The 16,851-nt window shown below is 41.2% G+C and overlaps 1 protein-coding gene across 8 annotated transcripts in view; it reads right to left on the reverse strand.

Moving 5' to 3' along the window:
* PCGF5 (polycomb group ring finger 5) overlaps positions 1-16,851 on the reverse strand; it is a 57,715-nt gene that overhangs the window by 23,047 nt on the left and 17,817 nt on the right. For 6 of the 8 annotated variants that reach the window (XM_052677372.1, XM_052677369.1, XM_052677376.1 and 3 more), the window contains exons 1-2: positions 9,532-9,656; positions 8,788-9,096 (exon numbers count right to left, since the gene is read on the reverse strand). In XM_052677372.1, the coding sequence (XP_052533332.1) occupies positions 8,788-8,899 (112 nt within the window). In that variant the 5' untranslated portion in view covers positions 8,900-9,096; positions 9,532-9,656. Of the gene's footprint in view, positions 1-8,787; positions 9,097-9,531; positions 9,657-16,851 lie in introns of those variants that run through there. The other 2 variants (XM_052677371.1, XM_052677370.1) reach the window with 1 other exon arrangement.

Genomic DNA, 16,851 nt, shown 5'->3' on the forward strand with positions numbered 1-16,851 from the left:
CATGTATCAAAGATGAAGGAGTATTATTTTAAAGCACTAATTGCTTTACACTTCTTGTTCCTCAAAGCGATAGCCAGCTCTGCAATCTCTTTGTAAGAGAAAAGTTCACAGAAACTCTACACTGGTTCAAAGCAGTGATGTTTGCCTTTGGACAGAAATTACAGAAAATACTTAATATTTGAATATTATCATGAAAAAAAGAAAACAGAGTCATGGCCATGACAAACTCAGAGCAACAATGTGAATTTAAAATCCAACAAAATGGAAACTACAGAAGGTGCTGCACTACTGTTGCTTTCAAATGATTAATTGCATCCTATAGATTTTACTGCCATTATTAAGAAAATGTAACTGGAGCTGACAAGAACAAATACATCTGCTATTATTAATGCATTATAACATTCAGGATGGAAATAATATCTATGCTCTGTTTATTATTACTTAAAGTGAAACGAGAGCTGCAAACTCATCAGCAAATGGACTAAAAAAATAAATGGATTGCTGCAACTGCAATATGTTTTCTGCTGAAACACTAATTTCTTTCATCACTTACCTAACGAACTAATAGCACCACTACAGTGAGCTGGTAAGCTCTAATATGACAGTCTTTAAGGACAATCTTGTTGGGTTTTGTTGTTTGTTTTAAGCAAATGTCACCTAATATGCTCAGTCTGCACTTATCTGCCTTAGAATGCCCAGAAGAGTTATTACACGTCAGCTGACTCTGATAATGCAATGATATTACATGTCAGCTGAGTCTGTGTAGGCACAGGTTTTTCCAAAGTGGTTTCAGACACTGACTGAAAGGCATGAACTTCATAGTTTTGGTTGCATGGCTCAGTGTGGTTCCTGGCACTCTCCCCAAGTGAAATAGCTCCAGCAGTGCTGCGTACATGGTAGATCACTGATGATCTGGTAAAAGGAGTCCAGAAAGCCCCTAAGTGCTGCCAACCGAGTCACAGAACAGAATGGCCTGGGTTGAAAAGGACCATGTAATTTCATCTAATTTCAACACCCCTTCTATGTCCAGGGAGTGAAGCATGGCCCTCTGCAGACAGGAACCTCCAAACAGAGATGCACAAGAGCTCAGTTCAACCCTTAGGACATGAGTGCATTTCTTCTTAAACCAAAGGTGTGAAGTATTTAGCAATGGCATACAGATGAAGGAACTTGTAATCACAGAACTCACCTTATGTCATAGAATTTTTGTAATTTGTTAAATTACTGCACTCAACTGATTTCAGCACGTTTCCTAACACATCCACAGGGTAAGAAATCCACTACAGAATATTGAGTGCAATGTTTTGTACCAACAAGATCCCTTTACTTTTCTATATACTTTTCGTAACTAATATTCAGAAAAAAATCACATTGCATCTCACGTGCAGCTGGATAGCAGGGTGCTTGATCCCCTGAGGTCAACCAAGCAACACAAGTGGCAATCAGTCACAGATGAAGCAACTTCACTTTCCCTAAGTCATACTTTTTGAACAGATGTAGCTACAAGACATAATGCACTGCAAAAACATACACTAGGACACAAATAGAAGCCTGAGACCTGAACTTCTTACAAACAGACCACACCCTTTGAGTTTGTATAAATATGCAGACACATTTTCATTAGTTGGTCAAACAACATAACTCAATACCCTCCAAAAACAATCTAGCCCACCTTCAAATACTAGTTACTATAATTTTACTTTCTTGATACTTTAGTAGGACTGAAGATTGTCCCCAGAAATGGCTCCAGAACACGCAAAGCCATTTGAATTGGAAAAAGAAACAAAAAACAAGCAACACCCAATAGCACTGATGACTACAAATTTTGATATACTCTTCAGGAGAAAGGTAGGATGAAATGAGCTTGCCTTTCAGAAACAGGCACATTCAGCATCAAGTCATTAATTCATCTTGTTATTCTCCAGCAAGCAGAAACAAGTCAACCACTAAAAGGTCTGGTTCTAAACTGATGAAAAAAGAGAAAGAGTATACTTTGTGGCATAAATCATGATGGAGAAGGCTCATTAATTAATAGTAATGTGCACTGTACTCCTCATAAAAAAGTGAGAAATATTTCAAACACAGGACTGTGTGGAGACATTTTAGGCAAGAGATTTTAAGAGAAGATAGCCTAGAAAATGAAATATTGCCAAAATTGCAGTAATTAACATTGCTGAAAATTAGAACTTTCCTGTTCATTAATAAAGGAGGTGCCTTCTTCCTAATAATAATAATCAGGAGATTCTGAGTGCATGATTCCTATAAATTAGTGAAGCAAAGCAAATAAATGTAGATACTGGGTGTAGGGATGAAGCAAGTCAAAGGTCTAAAGAAGATGAGCCCATTAAGCCTCAATATTAAAGATAATAAAAAGTCTGAAACAAAAGTCCTAAGATAAGCATCTCCCAGATTATTTGAATGAGAATCTAAATAACCTTACTTAGCCCGGTTTTCACAGTGAATCTAAAACATGCTATTGTCACTGGAGTTCTTCAAATGCAGCATACGGTATCTCAATCATGGCATCTATACTGTGCTCAAGATGGAGATTATATTCTACCTTAGACAAGAGAAAGTGTACTAACTATTGGCAGGAGATGACAATCCTGTTAAGAACTACAAGGTTAAGAATCGTCTGCTACTCAAGAAATTCCATTATTTTGCAGAATCACAATTTAAACATTTTTTAAAAGCTGAGCAGCTAGTATGATGATGAAATAAATAAGTCTGACAGTCATAAACAACAGCCACATGGAAATTCAACCGAAAGTCACTGTGGTAAGTAACGTAAGGGTTTGGTTTATTCTAGACCTTTTGTGACTTGATTTCACAGAAACAGAGCTAGAGAAAACTCCATTTCAACAGAGAACAGCAAGTGAAAAAATTTCTGTTCTGCTATTCCTTTAATAAAGGAAAGAGTTGGTCTAATATTTTTTTGTAAGCCTCCTGTTTGGTGATCACAATAGTGTCCCTATCTATTCAGCTTTTCCTACCTGATGCCAATTTTCAACAATTGATAAAGAATTTAAATTTTTGAAAAAGTCAGTATTAGTCACCATTAATTTTGGAACTGACAGGCCCTAAATCCTAGCCATCTCTTCTCACGTGGGAAATTGCTTGCAACAAAGATTCTAAAAAGATTAGCAGAAAAACTCTCAGAAAAAGTTTCTCTGCGTTTCAGGAAAGCTATGTCTGAAGTTCTTTGATAATTTCATTCTTTTCATTTGCTTTTGGGATATCAAGTCAGAGAAGTTTTTGTAGTCTGTGATAAGATGGCAGTGATCCTTTGGAAAGGACTTGTTGATGCGCCTTGTAAAGACATATTAAACTTGACTCTGCTGGACCTTGTGATTGTTCTTCAAACTGAAAGGACATACCCAGCTGTGACTTCCGTTTACTGCTGGAAGGATTTGATTACCACTTAAAAGAACTCTATGCCACTGAACTGTGGATAATTGGCACGTTTATTTGAAGTCAGGTGATAGACTCCTTAACCCCCACAAATACTAAACAGTGTTAAACATAAAGCCTACTAAAATCCAAACTAATACAACTTGAAGAACTATTTATATAAACTAATGTATGGAAAGAAATCAAATTCCTTGATATGGATATATTTACATGCTCTCATCAAACATTTTCTGAGAGAAGATGGCAGCAATGTAGTAAAAAATATACACAAATTCTAGCACTCACAAATAATGAACTGATACGTGATACTCCCAGTAGGAAGAAGATAATCACCCAGTAATTTCAGATATGATAGGTATAATTTTCCTCTTCTCAATGTAAAACATTGAACATTTGTTAAAGCCTGTCACTTTGAAGCTTCAGAGAATGGGGTGGAACCTAAGTGCTGGATGAAGGAAAAAGGGACTCATTAAATAAAAATAAATTAGATATATTTAATTCACAACTTCAGGGAAAAACAAAAAGACCTTTAACACTTGTAATTCAGATTAACAAAATGACATGGTTTGCAATTGCTTTATGGTAGGTTACAGCAATGGTGAACAGTCAAAAGAAAGCAGTTTAACCAACAGCTGCGCAGTCTGTAGAATTTTGAGGTTCCTGCATCACATGCCAGTGAAAAGAGGACCTATATTTCCTGACTATATTATGACAGTTGAGATGAGCCATAATAAAACTTAAACTCATAAAAGAAGATTTATTACAATTGATAAAAGTATCTGTGTGACATATGCTAATTGGCTGGCAACCATAACATACTACACAATGCTGCACTTCCCAGTACAGAGCTATCTGGTTCACATATTCTTTTAGATCTTTGTACCCAGCTGCAAAATACATATGCAAGTGTCAGGACTGTACTGTATGTCATCTTACACTAACAAAGAGGTACATGCCTGATGCACCCATAGATACTGTTTACTGAGAAGAGGGTATTTTTTAAATATTGATCACCAAGGAACCTAAATAAAGTTATAAACATTTTTCTTCTAAATATGCCACAAGAAAATGTTTAATTAGTTAATCATGGGATAAATTCTTTGTTAGAACTCATCCTTTGAATTCTTCCGAGAATGTCCTCTCTCAAACTGAAGCACTCCTTCAGCCAGGGGGAAAGAAAGAATGTAGTATACACACAGCTAATGAAATATCAAACTCATCTCAGTGATGGCACAGACATGTAACAAGTACTTAATTAGCTACCTTAAAAATGCATTAAAAGCACTTACTTTTAGGAAAGTCTCTGCATAAAACCAGGACAAAAACCTTTAATATACTTAACTGCCCTTCTCAGAAAATAGACACATGAGACTACTCGCTGTTAATTACAGTTATCAGGCACAGTCAGGCAGGTTTCCTTCTGTTAGAAAGCAGAGAGGATTGACCAAGAAAGCTCACTTTCAAGGTAAGACAGATCTGCTAAGCTGCTCCATGTCATTTACTGGAGCTGCTGCAGGACAAGGAGCACCAAAGTATCTCAGCTTGCTTGTCTGAGGGTGTGAAGCTTTGCTGCAGTGAAGTTCTTTTGGGCTCTCCTGGTGAGAGCTTTAGCTTTTTGGAGCATACAGCAACACCTGAAAAACACTGATGTTTATATTGAAATTTTCATCTCCGGATGTTTTCCAGATGGAAGGGCACCTCCACAGCTCCTAGACTGTACTGGTTGACAGTTTCTTAATGCAAATGCTAGAGAGACCAGGTAGAAGTAATGCATCATTTCATCTCCTCGTCATAGACAGTGAAAACCTGGCAATGAACGCAGCCATGGGCAGCAGTTTGCCTTGCAGTGACAAGGTAACTGAACTCATTTTCTGATTCTGAGGAACGCTGCACAGTTAAACAGCAGCTAGGATTCTAAACCCCAGGAAATGTTTGAAAACTTCAGCTTCTTCAAGCACCTTCCATTCTGAATTCCCAAGGAGGCTGTCATTAGAAAGAGAGATACCCAGGAGGGCTGGCTGTTTTTAAATAACTTTTATTTAGACGTCAAGAGCTAAGCAGCCTAATGTACAGGGAATTCTGTCAGAGCTGCCTGGGACTGTCTTGGTGCAAAAGCTTCCTAATTAATACACAAAAAGAGAACATACTAGAAGTGGAAACAAGGATGGGAAACAAAAGGATGTTAAATCACTGCTCAGGCTCCTAGTGATCCCGTCAGGAAGGCCAAAGCACAGCCAGAGCTAAAACTAATGACAGACTTAGAGGGGATTCTACAAGTAGACCAGTGGCTGCATAAAGTTCATAGAAAACACAGACCAGCTAATGAATGAGGGAGACAATTCAGGAATAGATAACATCAAAAGGCCTGAAGTCCCAATGTCTTTTTTGCCTTCAGAGGCAGAGGCTTAAGTTAGATGTCCAAGTGCACCAGAGTGATTTAGGAAGGAGAGGTATGACCAGCAGTCAGGAAGCAGCAGGTTAAGGTCTACTTACAAAAACTGGATGCATTCAAATCTACGGGCTAGGTAGGATTCACTAAGCTGAAAGCTACCTCCCTAATCACAGAGGTTACACAGGTGTCTGCCTGAGCAGAAAAGGGCTATGTGTTATGCTCAGCTTTAAGGACAAGAAGAATGGCTGGGGCCACTACAGCTAAATAGCCTCCCCTAACTCCCAGGAAAGACAACAGAACATTCTATGTCCCTTGGAATCAATGTCCAAACAATAAGAGGGAAAAAAAGGGAATCAAGAGCAGTCAACGCAGATTTACCAAAAGCAAATCATGGTTATTTACCAAAAGCAAATCATGGTTAAGGCTGACAAGTGCCACTAATAACAGCCTATACCATTTGAATGGCAATAACAGATAGAGCCAAATTCTTCCTAGTAGTGGCAAATGGTGTAACAAAATGCATCAGTCGCAAGTTGTTTGGGAGAACATTAAGAAATATTTCTTCACAAGGTGAATTATGCAGCATTGATATGGTTATTTAGAGAGGCTGTGGAGACTCCACACTTGGAAGTTTTCATAGCTCAGCTATTCAGAGCTGTGGCTCAACCTGTTGCAGTGCTGGCAATTAAACAGCCTCATACATGAGGTTGGCTGAGCCAGATTCAGGCATCCCTTCCAACCAACCCCTCTGGAAGTCATTTAAACAGTCTGACATACTGTAGGATGCTAAAGATTGGCAAATACTTTCTTCAGGAACAATTTTTCGAAGTGTTCACTGTGCAAAACAATGGCGTGACCTGGAAGAAGATAATGGGACATACCCCCAGCTCACATCTAGCCTGCTTCAGCCAGTGGTGCTTACACGTCCTCGACAATCACATAAGAGAACAGAAAAAGGTCTCAGTACAGTAGGCAAAATCATTCTGTTTAAAGTAGCAAAGGAACAAAGAGGTGCATTTGTGGAGTAATGCATTATCCTTGCAGTGTTGTAAGCATTTCCTTCCCAACAAATGCAGGGAAATTCATACCACTGATCCCTAAGTTGCATTCAATCTTTCCAGTAAACAGTGAAATAGTGGAGTTCAGCTGTCTGTCCAACATTTACAAAAACCTCAACAGAAAAACTGCTTTTAAAAAGACATTTCTCAACACAGAACTTCATTACTTAACATTTTTCAGTAAACACAGATGTCAATTAACCACTAACTGGTTACTGTTCATCATATTAGTTACTATGATCCCCAGAGAATATCAATATGCACTTGCCATCTTTTCCATAAAAACAGACCACATTCCCAGCATCTAGAGAATTTACCTTGCTTCTTAAACTGTTCATACCCACAGATTTGAATTGTTTATACAGTTTTGAATTACAGCAATGAGCAGTGCAAGACAAGCACCAAAGGAGAGTTAAACGTACTAGAATTTGTGATAACTACTTGGCTGTGGATGAAAAATCATACCTACATGTCAAAAAAAAAAACAAACAGAAAAAAAAAGTATTCTAAAAACCAAAGTGTAAAATAATTCCTCACAGTACACTCCTAAATTCTGCAATATACATATCACCTTTTCCTCTACAGACATAAAGCTTTCCTATCAACATCTGAAGTTTTTTTTTTTTTAATTCTTTTCCATCATTGTAAGCATCATATATTGGCAACTAGCCACTACAAAGATTCAACACCTTCTTTCTTGCATGTCTACTTAATGAACCCAAACACAGAACATTTTTTGCTGGGGGAGACCTGTGTACCTACATGGAAGCTCAGCAAGCTTCACTTGCACTAACCAGCTGCAGAATGGGGGGCAGGCAGTAACAGAGCTGTCTCAGCAAACAGCTCACAATCCACAAGTGAACAAAAGCAACAGATGCTGCTGAAAGAAAATGCTCCTTCTGCCATTATTGTTTTGTAATGGGAATGAAAGTAAATAAACAAATAAATTGTCTAAACAGAAAAATCCCATAATAAAAACAAAGCCTTATTATTGGAGTCTGAGATGATTTCTCATGTAACATTTTTGCTTCAGCCCAACTTTTTAAAAGTTACTACTGTCCATTAAACTTCAGCCACAAAAAAAAAAAAAGCAAAAAAAAAAAAAAAGACTAATGCTGGAAGCTTTCCATTTTCTTTAAAGGGAAAGTTTAACACTAACAGCTAATATACCTCTCTCCCATTTCATTTCAAAATGCTGTAAGAGTGCTCTGTTTAACTTCTTTCCTCTGGCAATTAAGCTCCTTCACCAAACAACCCAAACCAAAAGAACTTTATAACCCTTAGCTGATACTAGACTTGGGAAAAATGTGTTCAAAATAAATTTTCCTCAGAAAGTAAGTGTACTGGGCCTGACAGAATCACTGATACATCCAGCATCATTCATACACCAATGTTTTAGAAGCATTGGGAGCATAAGACAACCTGAATAATCTCTTCTGAGTCAGTTTCAAAGAGATCTACTCCCTAAGTGAGCATTCTACCAAATTTCAAGTACTTCTACTCACTGTGCCACGGAGGGCACTACGGAGTTAGGAGAGCTAGGCCCAATCCAAGAGGCTGTGTGCACTGTGGTACACCAACAGTTGCACTGCTTCAGTTTCAAAGCGGCGCAGCCTCATCATTAGAGTACCACACCCCATCAATAGTCTCATTCTGAGCAGGCTGTGGTGACACACGTGTGCTGCGCCAGCAACGCCACCCTGCTCGGGGGGAGGAGAGGAGCATCCTCACCCTATGGGGTGCTGAGAAGAGCATCCACAGCCTCAGACATACCCAAGTGGCAGAGAGGTATACCCCAGAAATCACCGAGCATTCCATGCAGCACACCATCAGTAAACAAAGCACTGCACAGAGGTCTAAGGAGACATCAGTTGAAACTAGCAGGGGTGCCTCTTACAAAGGACAGATGTGCTGTGAGGTACTTACAGGTGTGGAGGCACTCCGTGACCGTGGTGGGCTTGATGAGATAGCCTTTGCAGATGTAACAGGTGATGTGAGGATTGAAATCTTTCACCAAGTGCTTCCTCTGCGCAGCCATTCGTGGGGCAGGACAGGCTGCCGGATTGCCGGGGGTCAGGGAGCGGATCCGGGAGGTGCTGCTGCCCGCCGTTCAGGAGAGCTGCGGTGCCGCTCTGCGCAGCGGGACTTTTCCAGGCATTTGCTCGCGGTGCGGGAGCTCTCAGGGGGCCGCGGCTCGCACCTCTCGCCGCGGCGTCAGGCGAGCCATCTCGGGACCTGCAGCACACGTGGAGGCACAGCCGCGTGAGCCGGCGGTGCGGGCCGACGCCCGCTGACACGCGTCGCCATCGGCCTGCCGGGCGTGCGGGTCGCCGTTTATGTAACCGCGGCGGCCGCTCCGCAGCCGAGCCGCGGCCCGCCCCGCCGCCCTCCCAGGGCTTCGTCCGCCGCGGGGTGACAGGTGCAGCTCCCGCCCGCCCCGCCGGGGCCCGCGGCCGTCTCGCCGCCCGCCCGGCCCCGAGGAGGCACGACGCGCTCCGCAGGCCTCGCCGGGCCCCCACGGGGAGGAGCCGTGCCCTTCCTGCCCCCCTCCTCCCCCCAACCCCCTCCGCGGCCCTCCGGACGGGGCGGCCCGGCCGCGGGCGGGCTCTCCCCGCTCAGCCCGAACTCCCGTCCCGCCCCGCCCGCGGCGCCCCCCGACCCTCGCCGTACCTGGCGGAGCCCCGCGGCCTCGGGCGGGCAGCCGCCCAGCGAAAGAGAAAGGGAAACGGCGTGCGCCTCCCGCCCCCTCCGAGCGCTCCCTCCCTCCTTCCCTCCCCGCCGGCTGCCGCGGTCGGTCCCAGGGCGGGCGGGACGGGCGCGCAGGCGCTGCTCCCCGGCCGAGCCCTGCTGCGCCACCGCCCGCAGCGCCGCGCCGGGAGCCGCCCGCAGCCCCGAGCGGCCCCGCGGGGGCCACAGGTAAGCGCCGCAGCGGGCAGCGAGCGGAGTGAGAGCGCGGCCCCTGCCTCGGCGGCACCTAGTTGCCCGGTTCCGGCCCTTGCGGAGTTCCTAAAGGTCCTTAAAGGCGACCTCAGCTTCTGCCCGTGGGGAAGCGACGCTTCGGACCCTTTCCCTGCCCTCGCCTTCCCTCTCTCGAACTTTCACGGAGAAACAGTGAGGCGCCGGACCAAGTTAGGCCCCCCGCCTCCAACCAGCCGGGGAAACGCTAAGCACGCGTGAAAGCCGTCTCTATGGTCAAACCCGTCCGCTTTCAGCACCCAGAACGCTCCGGCACCAGGAAATTCTTCATAAAACCAAAGCGGCCTTAATGGTCTTTTTCAACTGCGGTATCTCTAGAAAATGTTAACTCTCGTAAAACACTAAAGACAACAATACGTGGAGTCTTTTCCTCTGTTAGCTGCGATGTCCTCGCCCTGCCTGACACCGCACCCGGGCCATTCTGCAGCGGGACGCTCCGTTCCGCTCCCCTCGGTTTCTGCCCCCGGCCGTGCCCTCTAGCACCCAGCTGGCAGGCCGGGCCGGGGGCAGAAAGGCGTTCTCGTTAACGTTTCGGTGCCACGGTGAAAACGCTACAAAACGGGCAGCATCGACACAACGACACCGAGCGTAATCTTGCTTGAAAGTCGAAATTGGAGAAAGCACTGTCCTGAAAGGTGGCAAGATCATTGTTAAATGAACACTGCTCCTTTGAAAGAACAGCTTGTGAAGCATGTTACTAGGAGAGAATGTAAGCTGTTCTTCATGTAAACATTTTACTTAGTAGAAGGGAGTATTTTAGTCAGCAGTTGCATTCTGGCAGTTTAGCAGAAGTTGACAATTTCAGAATGAGCGTGAGTGACCCAGCTTGGACTACACACACATTTATAACAAACATCTGCCAATGCTTTCCTGGCTGTTTCAACATGACTATGGCTGGTTAAGACTTGCTTTAAAAATAAACTGGATTCTAAGTTCAATATTCCAAGACACATTTTATCAAATCTCACTACTGAAAAAAAACCCAAAAGACATTTTCTTAAATTTATCAACAAAGCTCATGTTTACACAGTAATGGATACACAATGTTCTATCCAGATAAGAGTCCTGTCTCTATGCTGTCGTGTCGCCTATAGAGCAGTAACTGTGCAGCATTTAAGGTGCTGGCAGATATGCCCCATTGGCATGGATTCCCTACATACCTTTCTGAAGGGGCACCAGTCACATCCCAGGCAGAGGGCAAATGACACTTTCTTGCTCCATCTCCTTAAAATTTAGGAGGTTGGCCCTGCTGATACCAGGCTGTATTTATGAGACACTGAATGCTTTTAACTCTGAAAACAAGGCTGAGGCACTTAGCACCTCTTAAGACCACAACATAAAGCAGAAATGGGAAGCACTGCAAAATAAGCTCTTATTTCATTATCTGAGAAAAGTAGTGCAACAAAAATATTTTGATACTTGCTCCTACTTTACATCAGGAGGAAAGAAATTGCATTAAATGCTTCTGAATTTATTGTTATTTCAAAAGTAGTTAACTCCCAACATTGCATCTACCAGGTGTAATAAAAGCACAGGGCCACAGAACCGATGTGAGCACTTGGATTTACTTAATGCAGTTAGAAGGTAATGGTGCAGTGTTTGAATCAAAGTGGTCGTTTTCAGGTTAAGAGTGAAACAAAATTAACAGAGCTAGTTCTGGTAAATACATATTGTATATTTACAGCAGCAAATGTGCTGCAAAGCACACTACAGCCCTCAAGACAGTGATGAAAATACAGCTCGTTTCTCTGTGTGTCTTAAACCTGACTTTGCTACTGACTGACTTATACTCGCTGCCCTCTAACACAGTAATTACTTATTTTTAATATAAATCTATTAAGCCCTTTACATACATGAGCTGGTCTAACAAAAAAAAGGTTTTGTCTAAGCATTATTGAAAAAGGAGTGGTTTATTGAAAGCCTTGAACAACTGCTGAATCATCCCAATGCAAAACAAAGTAATTCTTTACATTTGATATGAATAAGTGCTTAACACAAGAGAACTTGAGAACTCTATGCACTTCATTATTTTTACTCATTAATGCAACTCTGACATTTTTGAAAGGTACCTACATTTGATGGGAATTTAAAGACTTTCAAAACTTGAGAACGTCACAGAATTGCTCAGCTTGGAAGAGATCTAGTACAAGCCAAGGAGGGCCAGCTACAGACAGCTGTTCAGGACTGTGTACAGCCACAGTTTTGTGTTTCCCCACAGGCAGAGACTCCACAATCTTTTGGGGTGACCTACTCCAGTGCCTGACTACCCCTTTTGTGTTCAGATGGAATTTCAGGTCCCCTATCAGTAATCACAACAGAGAACAGTTTGACTTGCTCATCTTCATTCCTTCCAATATTTATACTCATTGTTAAGATGTCCCAGAGCCTTCTCTTGGCCAAAGGGAGCAGGCCCAGTGCTCTCAGCCTCTCCTCATACATAAGTTGCTCCAGTTCCTTACTCATCTTTGTGGCCCTGCGCTGGACTCGCTCCATATCTTCTTTTTACTGAAGAGCCTGGGCCTGGACACAGCACTTCAGATGTGTTCTCACAAATGTTGAACATAGAGGAAGGATCTCCTGTCTTGACCTGCTGGCAGCTTAAGTGAAATTACCACATATTTACTCAGGTACAAAAAAAAAAAACAAACAACAGATCTAATGTACTGGCATTATTTTGGCTTCAGAAGCAGTTCTTCCATCTAGTATAGTCTTGCACAGTGCCATAACAGCATTTTTCACAAATAACTGATTAGTTGTGACAAAATGCAGAGGGGAGTTTGCTTTGAACCACTGAAGATTGCAACAGCAGGAAGGACACTAGATGTGCATCCATTTGCCCAGGCACTCAGTTTCAAAACAGTGATTTGAGATGGGGTTAGGAACTGTTAGCAACTAAAGTACTGGTGGTATACTTAATCTCTCCTGTTTTGTATTATGGCAGACTACAGTTTTAGTGGACTTTGATCTCCTATGCATCATCTTTAATTTCCTACAGGATACCGAAAAAGTGTTTTGTGGCTTGTGGTATCTTCTGTAGAGTGAAATGGAGGAGGCATTATTTGACAGTTGTCTGTGATTGTGGGGAACCACAGAATGACCAAAGTAGTCCTTTATAGTCCTGAGTTTGATATAAGCTCACATCAATTCTGTGTAAAGTTGAGGCAAGTAACGGTCACTCATTTTGATAACGGGTTTAAGTCATAATTTGAAATTATCACATCAGCTGTGAACCAGTTGCTCTCCATGCACAAAGAATTACTCTTCTGGTTTCTGTTGGCCAGTTATTTTTCTTCCACTGCTTCTTAGTCTTCCTCTGAATTCATGGCACTCACTTCATGCATTGCCATTGATACTACTGTATACTCAAATACTATTTCTCTACCTACACTGCTGTCTGACTATATGCTTCTGCCCATTCAGTTTCCTTCTATTCTGTTCTCTACAAGAGAATCGAGTGCCTACTCTGTGGCTTTTCCAGAGAAAAGCTACTCAGGAATTAATCTTATCTCAAGTCTTCCTACTACTGCACAACAGTGAAAAGAGACGGAACATTAGTCCATGAAAATCAGTGACATTATTAGAAACACTGAAGCAGTATAACATGCATAGGACAGCATGAACATGGCTGCTGTCTGCACAAGCAAGACTGTCTCCTTTGTAGATGTCCAGGATATGTTGGTCATTCTCCATATACGTATCCTTGAAGGCACAAAGTCGTTCTCTGATCAGTTCTTTCCCCACAATACTTCCTAATGACTATTTGCTATATTGTAGTTTTTAATCCTTGTTTCAGCCAGCATTATGTTTCTTCCACTCTGTACTCCATTATATGTACGGTATCACACATATATTATACCGTTTCCAGTATTTGTTCCCTAAATATATCAAAGCCACTCACACCACCATACTCTGCAGCTCAACTAAGCAATTACATGAAGCATTCAAATACCTTTAAAATAGCCTCATCTTTCAGTCTCTGGGAGATGGCAAACAAACTCCAATGGCTCCTGCTGAAATTGTTACTAACAGATTTTGTTTCTTACAGTTGAAAGCTGGCAGAAATGCAAATCAAATTGTATCACACATGTCAAACAGCTTCACAATTATGCAATCAACTTGCACTGCAAATTAAAAACAAGACTTGCTACTAGATCTTAAGTCAAAGCAAATTTGAAACTCCAAGAAGCTCAGCAGAAGCAATCCTCGAGAAAGCTCCTCATGCCAGTTATAACGGCAGAACCAGCAAACAAAGCAATAGAGAAGGAACAACCAAATTTCCTCATATTTTACAAAACAAATTAACAATACACAAAATGTCTCAGGGTTGGTTAAGTAAGTGAAGCATTCTATTTCAATTTTCAACAGGAGTTCTATTTCCAGCCCTCTCAAGAATAAAACCTCTAACTGAATAACATATTATTGGATAGACTACATTTCATTTGCACTGTATGAGAAGACTCATTCATGGTAAACATCATTTTGGTACCAATTAAAACAATAGACTTCACCAAAGGAAAACTAATACAGGTATTTGTGAATTTCATTTTTACTTCTTAAAATAATGATTTTTTTCCCCTCAAATTAAGTAAAAATAGGGGGTAGGGGAAGGCACTCCAGCCCTAGCTTCATATACTCACATATCCTATGTTTTTTTTAACAGGACTTTAGAATATATGAGTCAAGCTTTTCCATGTGTCTCTATCTAATCATATAACTCTGGTCACAGATGAATTTAATCTGAGTTAGATAAAAGGCATTAATTCCATAATTCCCCATATTTAATAAAAAATAGAAAGTCTTCCTGTATTTTGGATGTTTGTTAACATTAACTTTGACAAACAAGTCACTCCAGATAACATTTTTCTGAAAGCATTATCTCAACATTAATAACTTATCAATATGCCGATGGGAAAAGATTAAGCAAAAATGATGCTTTTAATTGATTCCTCATTTCAATAATGTACCAGTTTTAGGGTGAGACAAGCTCAGGATTCTAGCCAGAATCTATTCTCAAGTGAACAATCACTCCTCAACCCATAACTTGGCACCATATGCCAGTTCTGAAGTCATATTACCTTAGGAATTTGACAGTGCTGGTTTCACAACTTGATTCCCATGACTGCAACAAATCATAAGAGTTTGCATAAGCAGTGCCATTGCTTGACAGTATCATCTTTAGAGTTTTCTACAGATATCATTTATAAAACAGTTCTCAAATATGCAAAATGTTTAGAGATTTTTTTATGATTACAAAATCACAGCCTTCAGATTCAGATTGCATTTGAATTGCATTTTCTGTGTTGATGTACTTTTGATCAGGCTGAGTATCAAATGAAGCTTTCCATTACGTCCCCACGTTTTGAGCTTTCTCACTACAGTGGTTAGAAGTCTGGGCTCAACATGCTGCTAGTAGATCACATGGTTTTTAGCTGCATAAGATATTACAGTTTGGACTCCTTTTAGGCTCTGGACAGAAGAGGACTGATTCCTTCCCAAATGCAATTAATATACATAATTCTGCTTTAAAAAAAAGCTGAGTTGTCTTCCGGAGTTCATTCTCAACCTAGTAACTCATCCAATCTCATCAGCTAGACAGGACCATGAACTACTTCTGTAGGAATAAAAACATGCTAAGAAATGTAGGTAATACTTCAGGAGATTATATTTACATTTAAAAAGAGACCTCCATAGAGCCATTATTTAGCACTGTGTGTGCAAAAAGCCTCATGCATTCTGCTGCAGAAGTACTGTACTTACACGGAAAGTCAACTATGTTTACATCTCATATTTAGTCCCCGATTCTACAAACACTACCACTCGTGCTTCACTATGCACACTCATGGTCTATACAAGTCCACAGTCCAGCTCATTCAAATGGGTGACTATTCACATGTATCAACCTTAGCACCAAAGTCCATGCAGCAGTGTACATGCAGATATACAATGTTCATCTTCTCATATTTTTCAAAGGTGTATAAAATGAACAGAGCACAAACCATTCTATACATATGTTTTATGCCTTAGTGCTATTTCTAATCTGAATTGCTACAGTTCCAAGTCCTGCAGTCACTGTCAAACACCCTAGATTCTAAGAACCGAGATTGATCTCAGATATAATACCACATCTTCAGATTGCTAGCAGCTTTTGTATTATCTAACTGTATCCATTCATTAAAAAACAGCCTTATTTTCAAGTTTTTCCATCATCAGTAATGTTTTGAGCTGCCCATTAAATTCATTCCATTAAAGTTTCCTAACGCAAATGATAAACTATGAAGATGTCATACAACATCTGACTACATTCCTACAACCTGTTAACAGTTTGCTCAGATTTTTCAGATGTGATTGTTCAGTGTTGTGGCAAGTTAAGCTTCTAGAGGCCTAAAGCTAGAAGTTTTCATCTATCAATTTTCATGGCAAATCTCACTCCACTCCTTAATCTAAAATCCTTGGTAGGCTTTCAAGAATAAAAGGCATAATACTCTTAAAATGATGTGCCTTTATCACAAATGCATAGATGGGAATATGAATTTTTGACAAGGTATCAGGCTTATGAGAACTTGTTGATACATATAACACATCTTGCTCCTATCATCATCGTGCTATTTAATAATGCACATTTAAATACAAGATCTTAGTTGCCACGCTCAGTAGGAATAAAATTAAGGAGATTTACATTTTCCCACTGAGAAATCTGGAATGCTGTCTGGTGTATCACCCCTGTGCCTTTTAAACTTGTCAGAAATGCCTGTGCCATCATAACCCTCTGTCAGTCAGGAACTAAAATATGTATGTTGAGGCTACATCTTCTGCTAAGCAGCAACTTAACAAAAGTCACAAGAGAAACCATTGTTACAAAGGACATCAAAAAGAGGTACCTTCAAACAGAGATTGCCAATTTACACTTGTATCCAGCATGTTTTAAATCTGTTCTATAATTTTCCTCATTTTACTGTTCTACCACATTATTTTCTCCTGTTTATGACTTTCATCCTACAAAGTGCTTGAAGAACC

Source organism: Tympanuchus pallidicinctus, unplaced genomic scaffold, assembly GCF_026119805.1.
Source record: "Tympanuchus pallidicinctus isolate F22 unplaced genomic scaffold, pur_lepc_1.0 scaffold16, whole genome shotgun sequence".
Classification (NCBI taxonomy): Eukaryota; Metazoa; Chordata; class Aves; order Galliformes; family Phasianidae; genus Tympanuchus; species Tympanuchus pallidicinctus.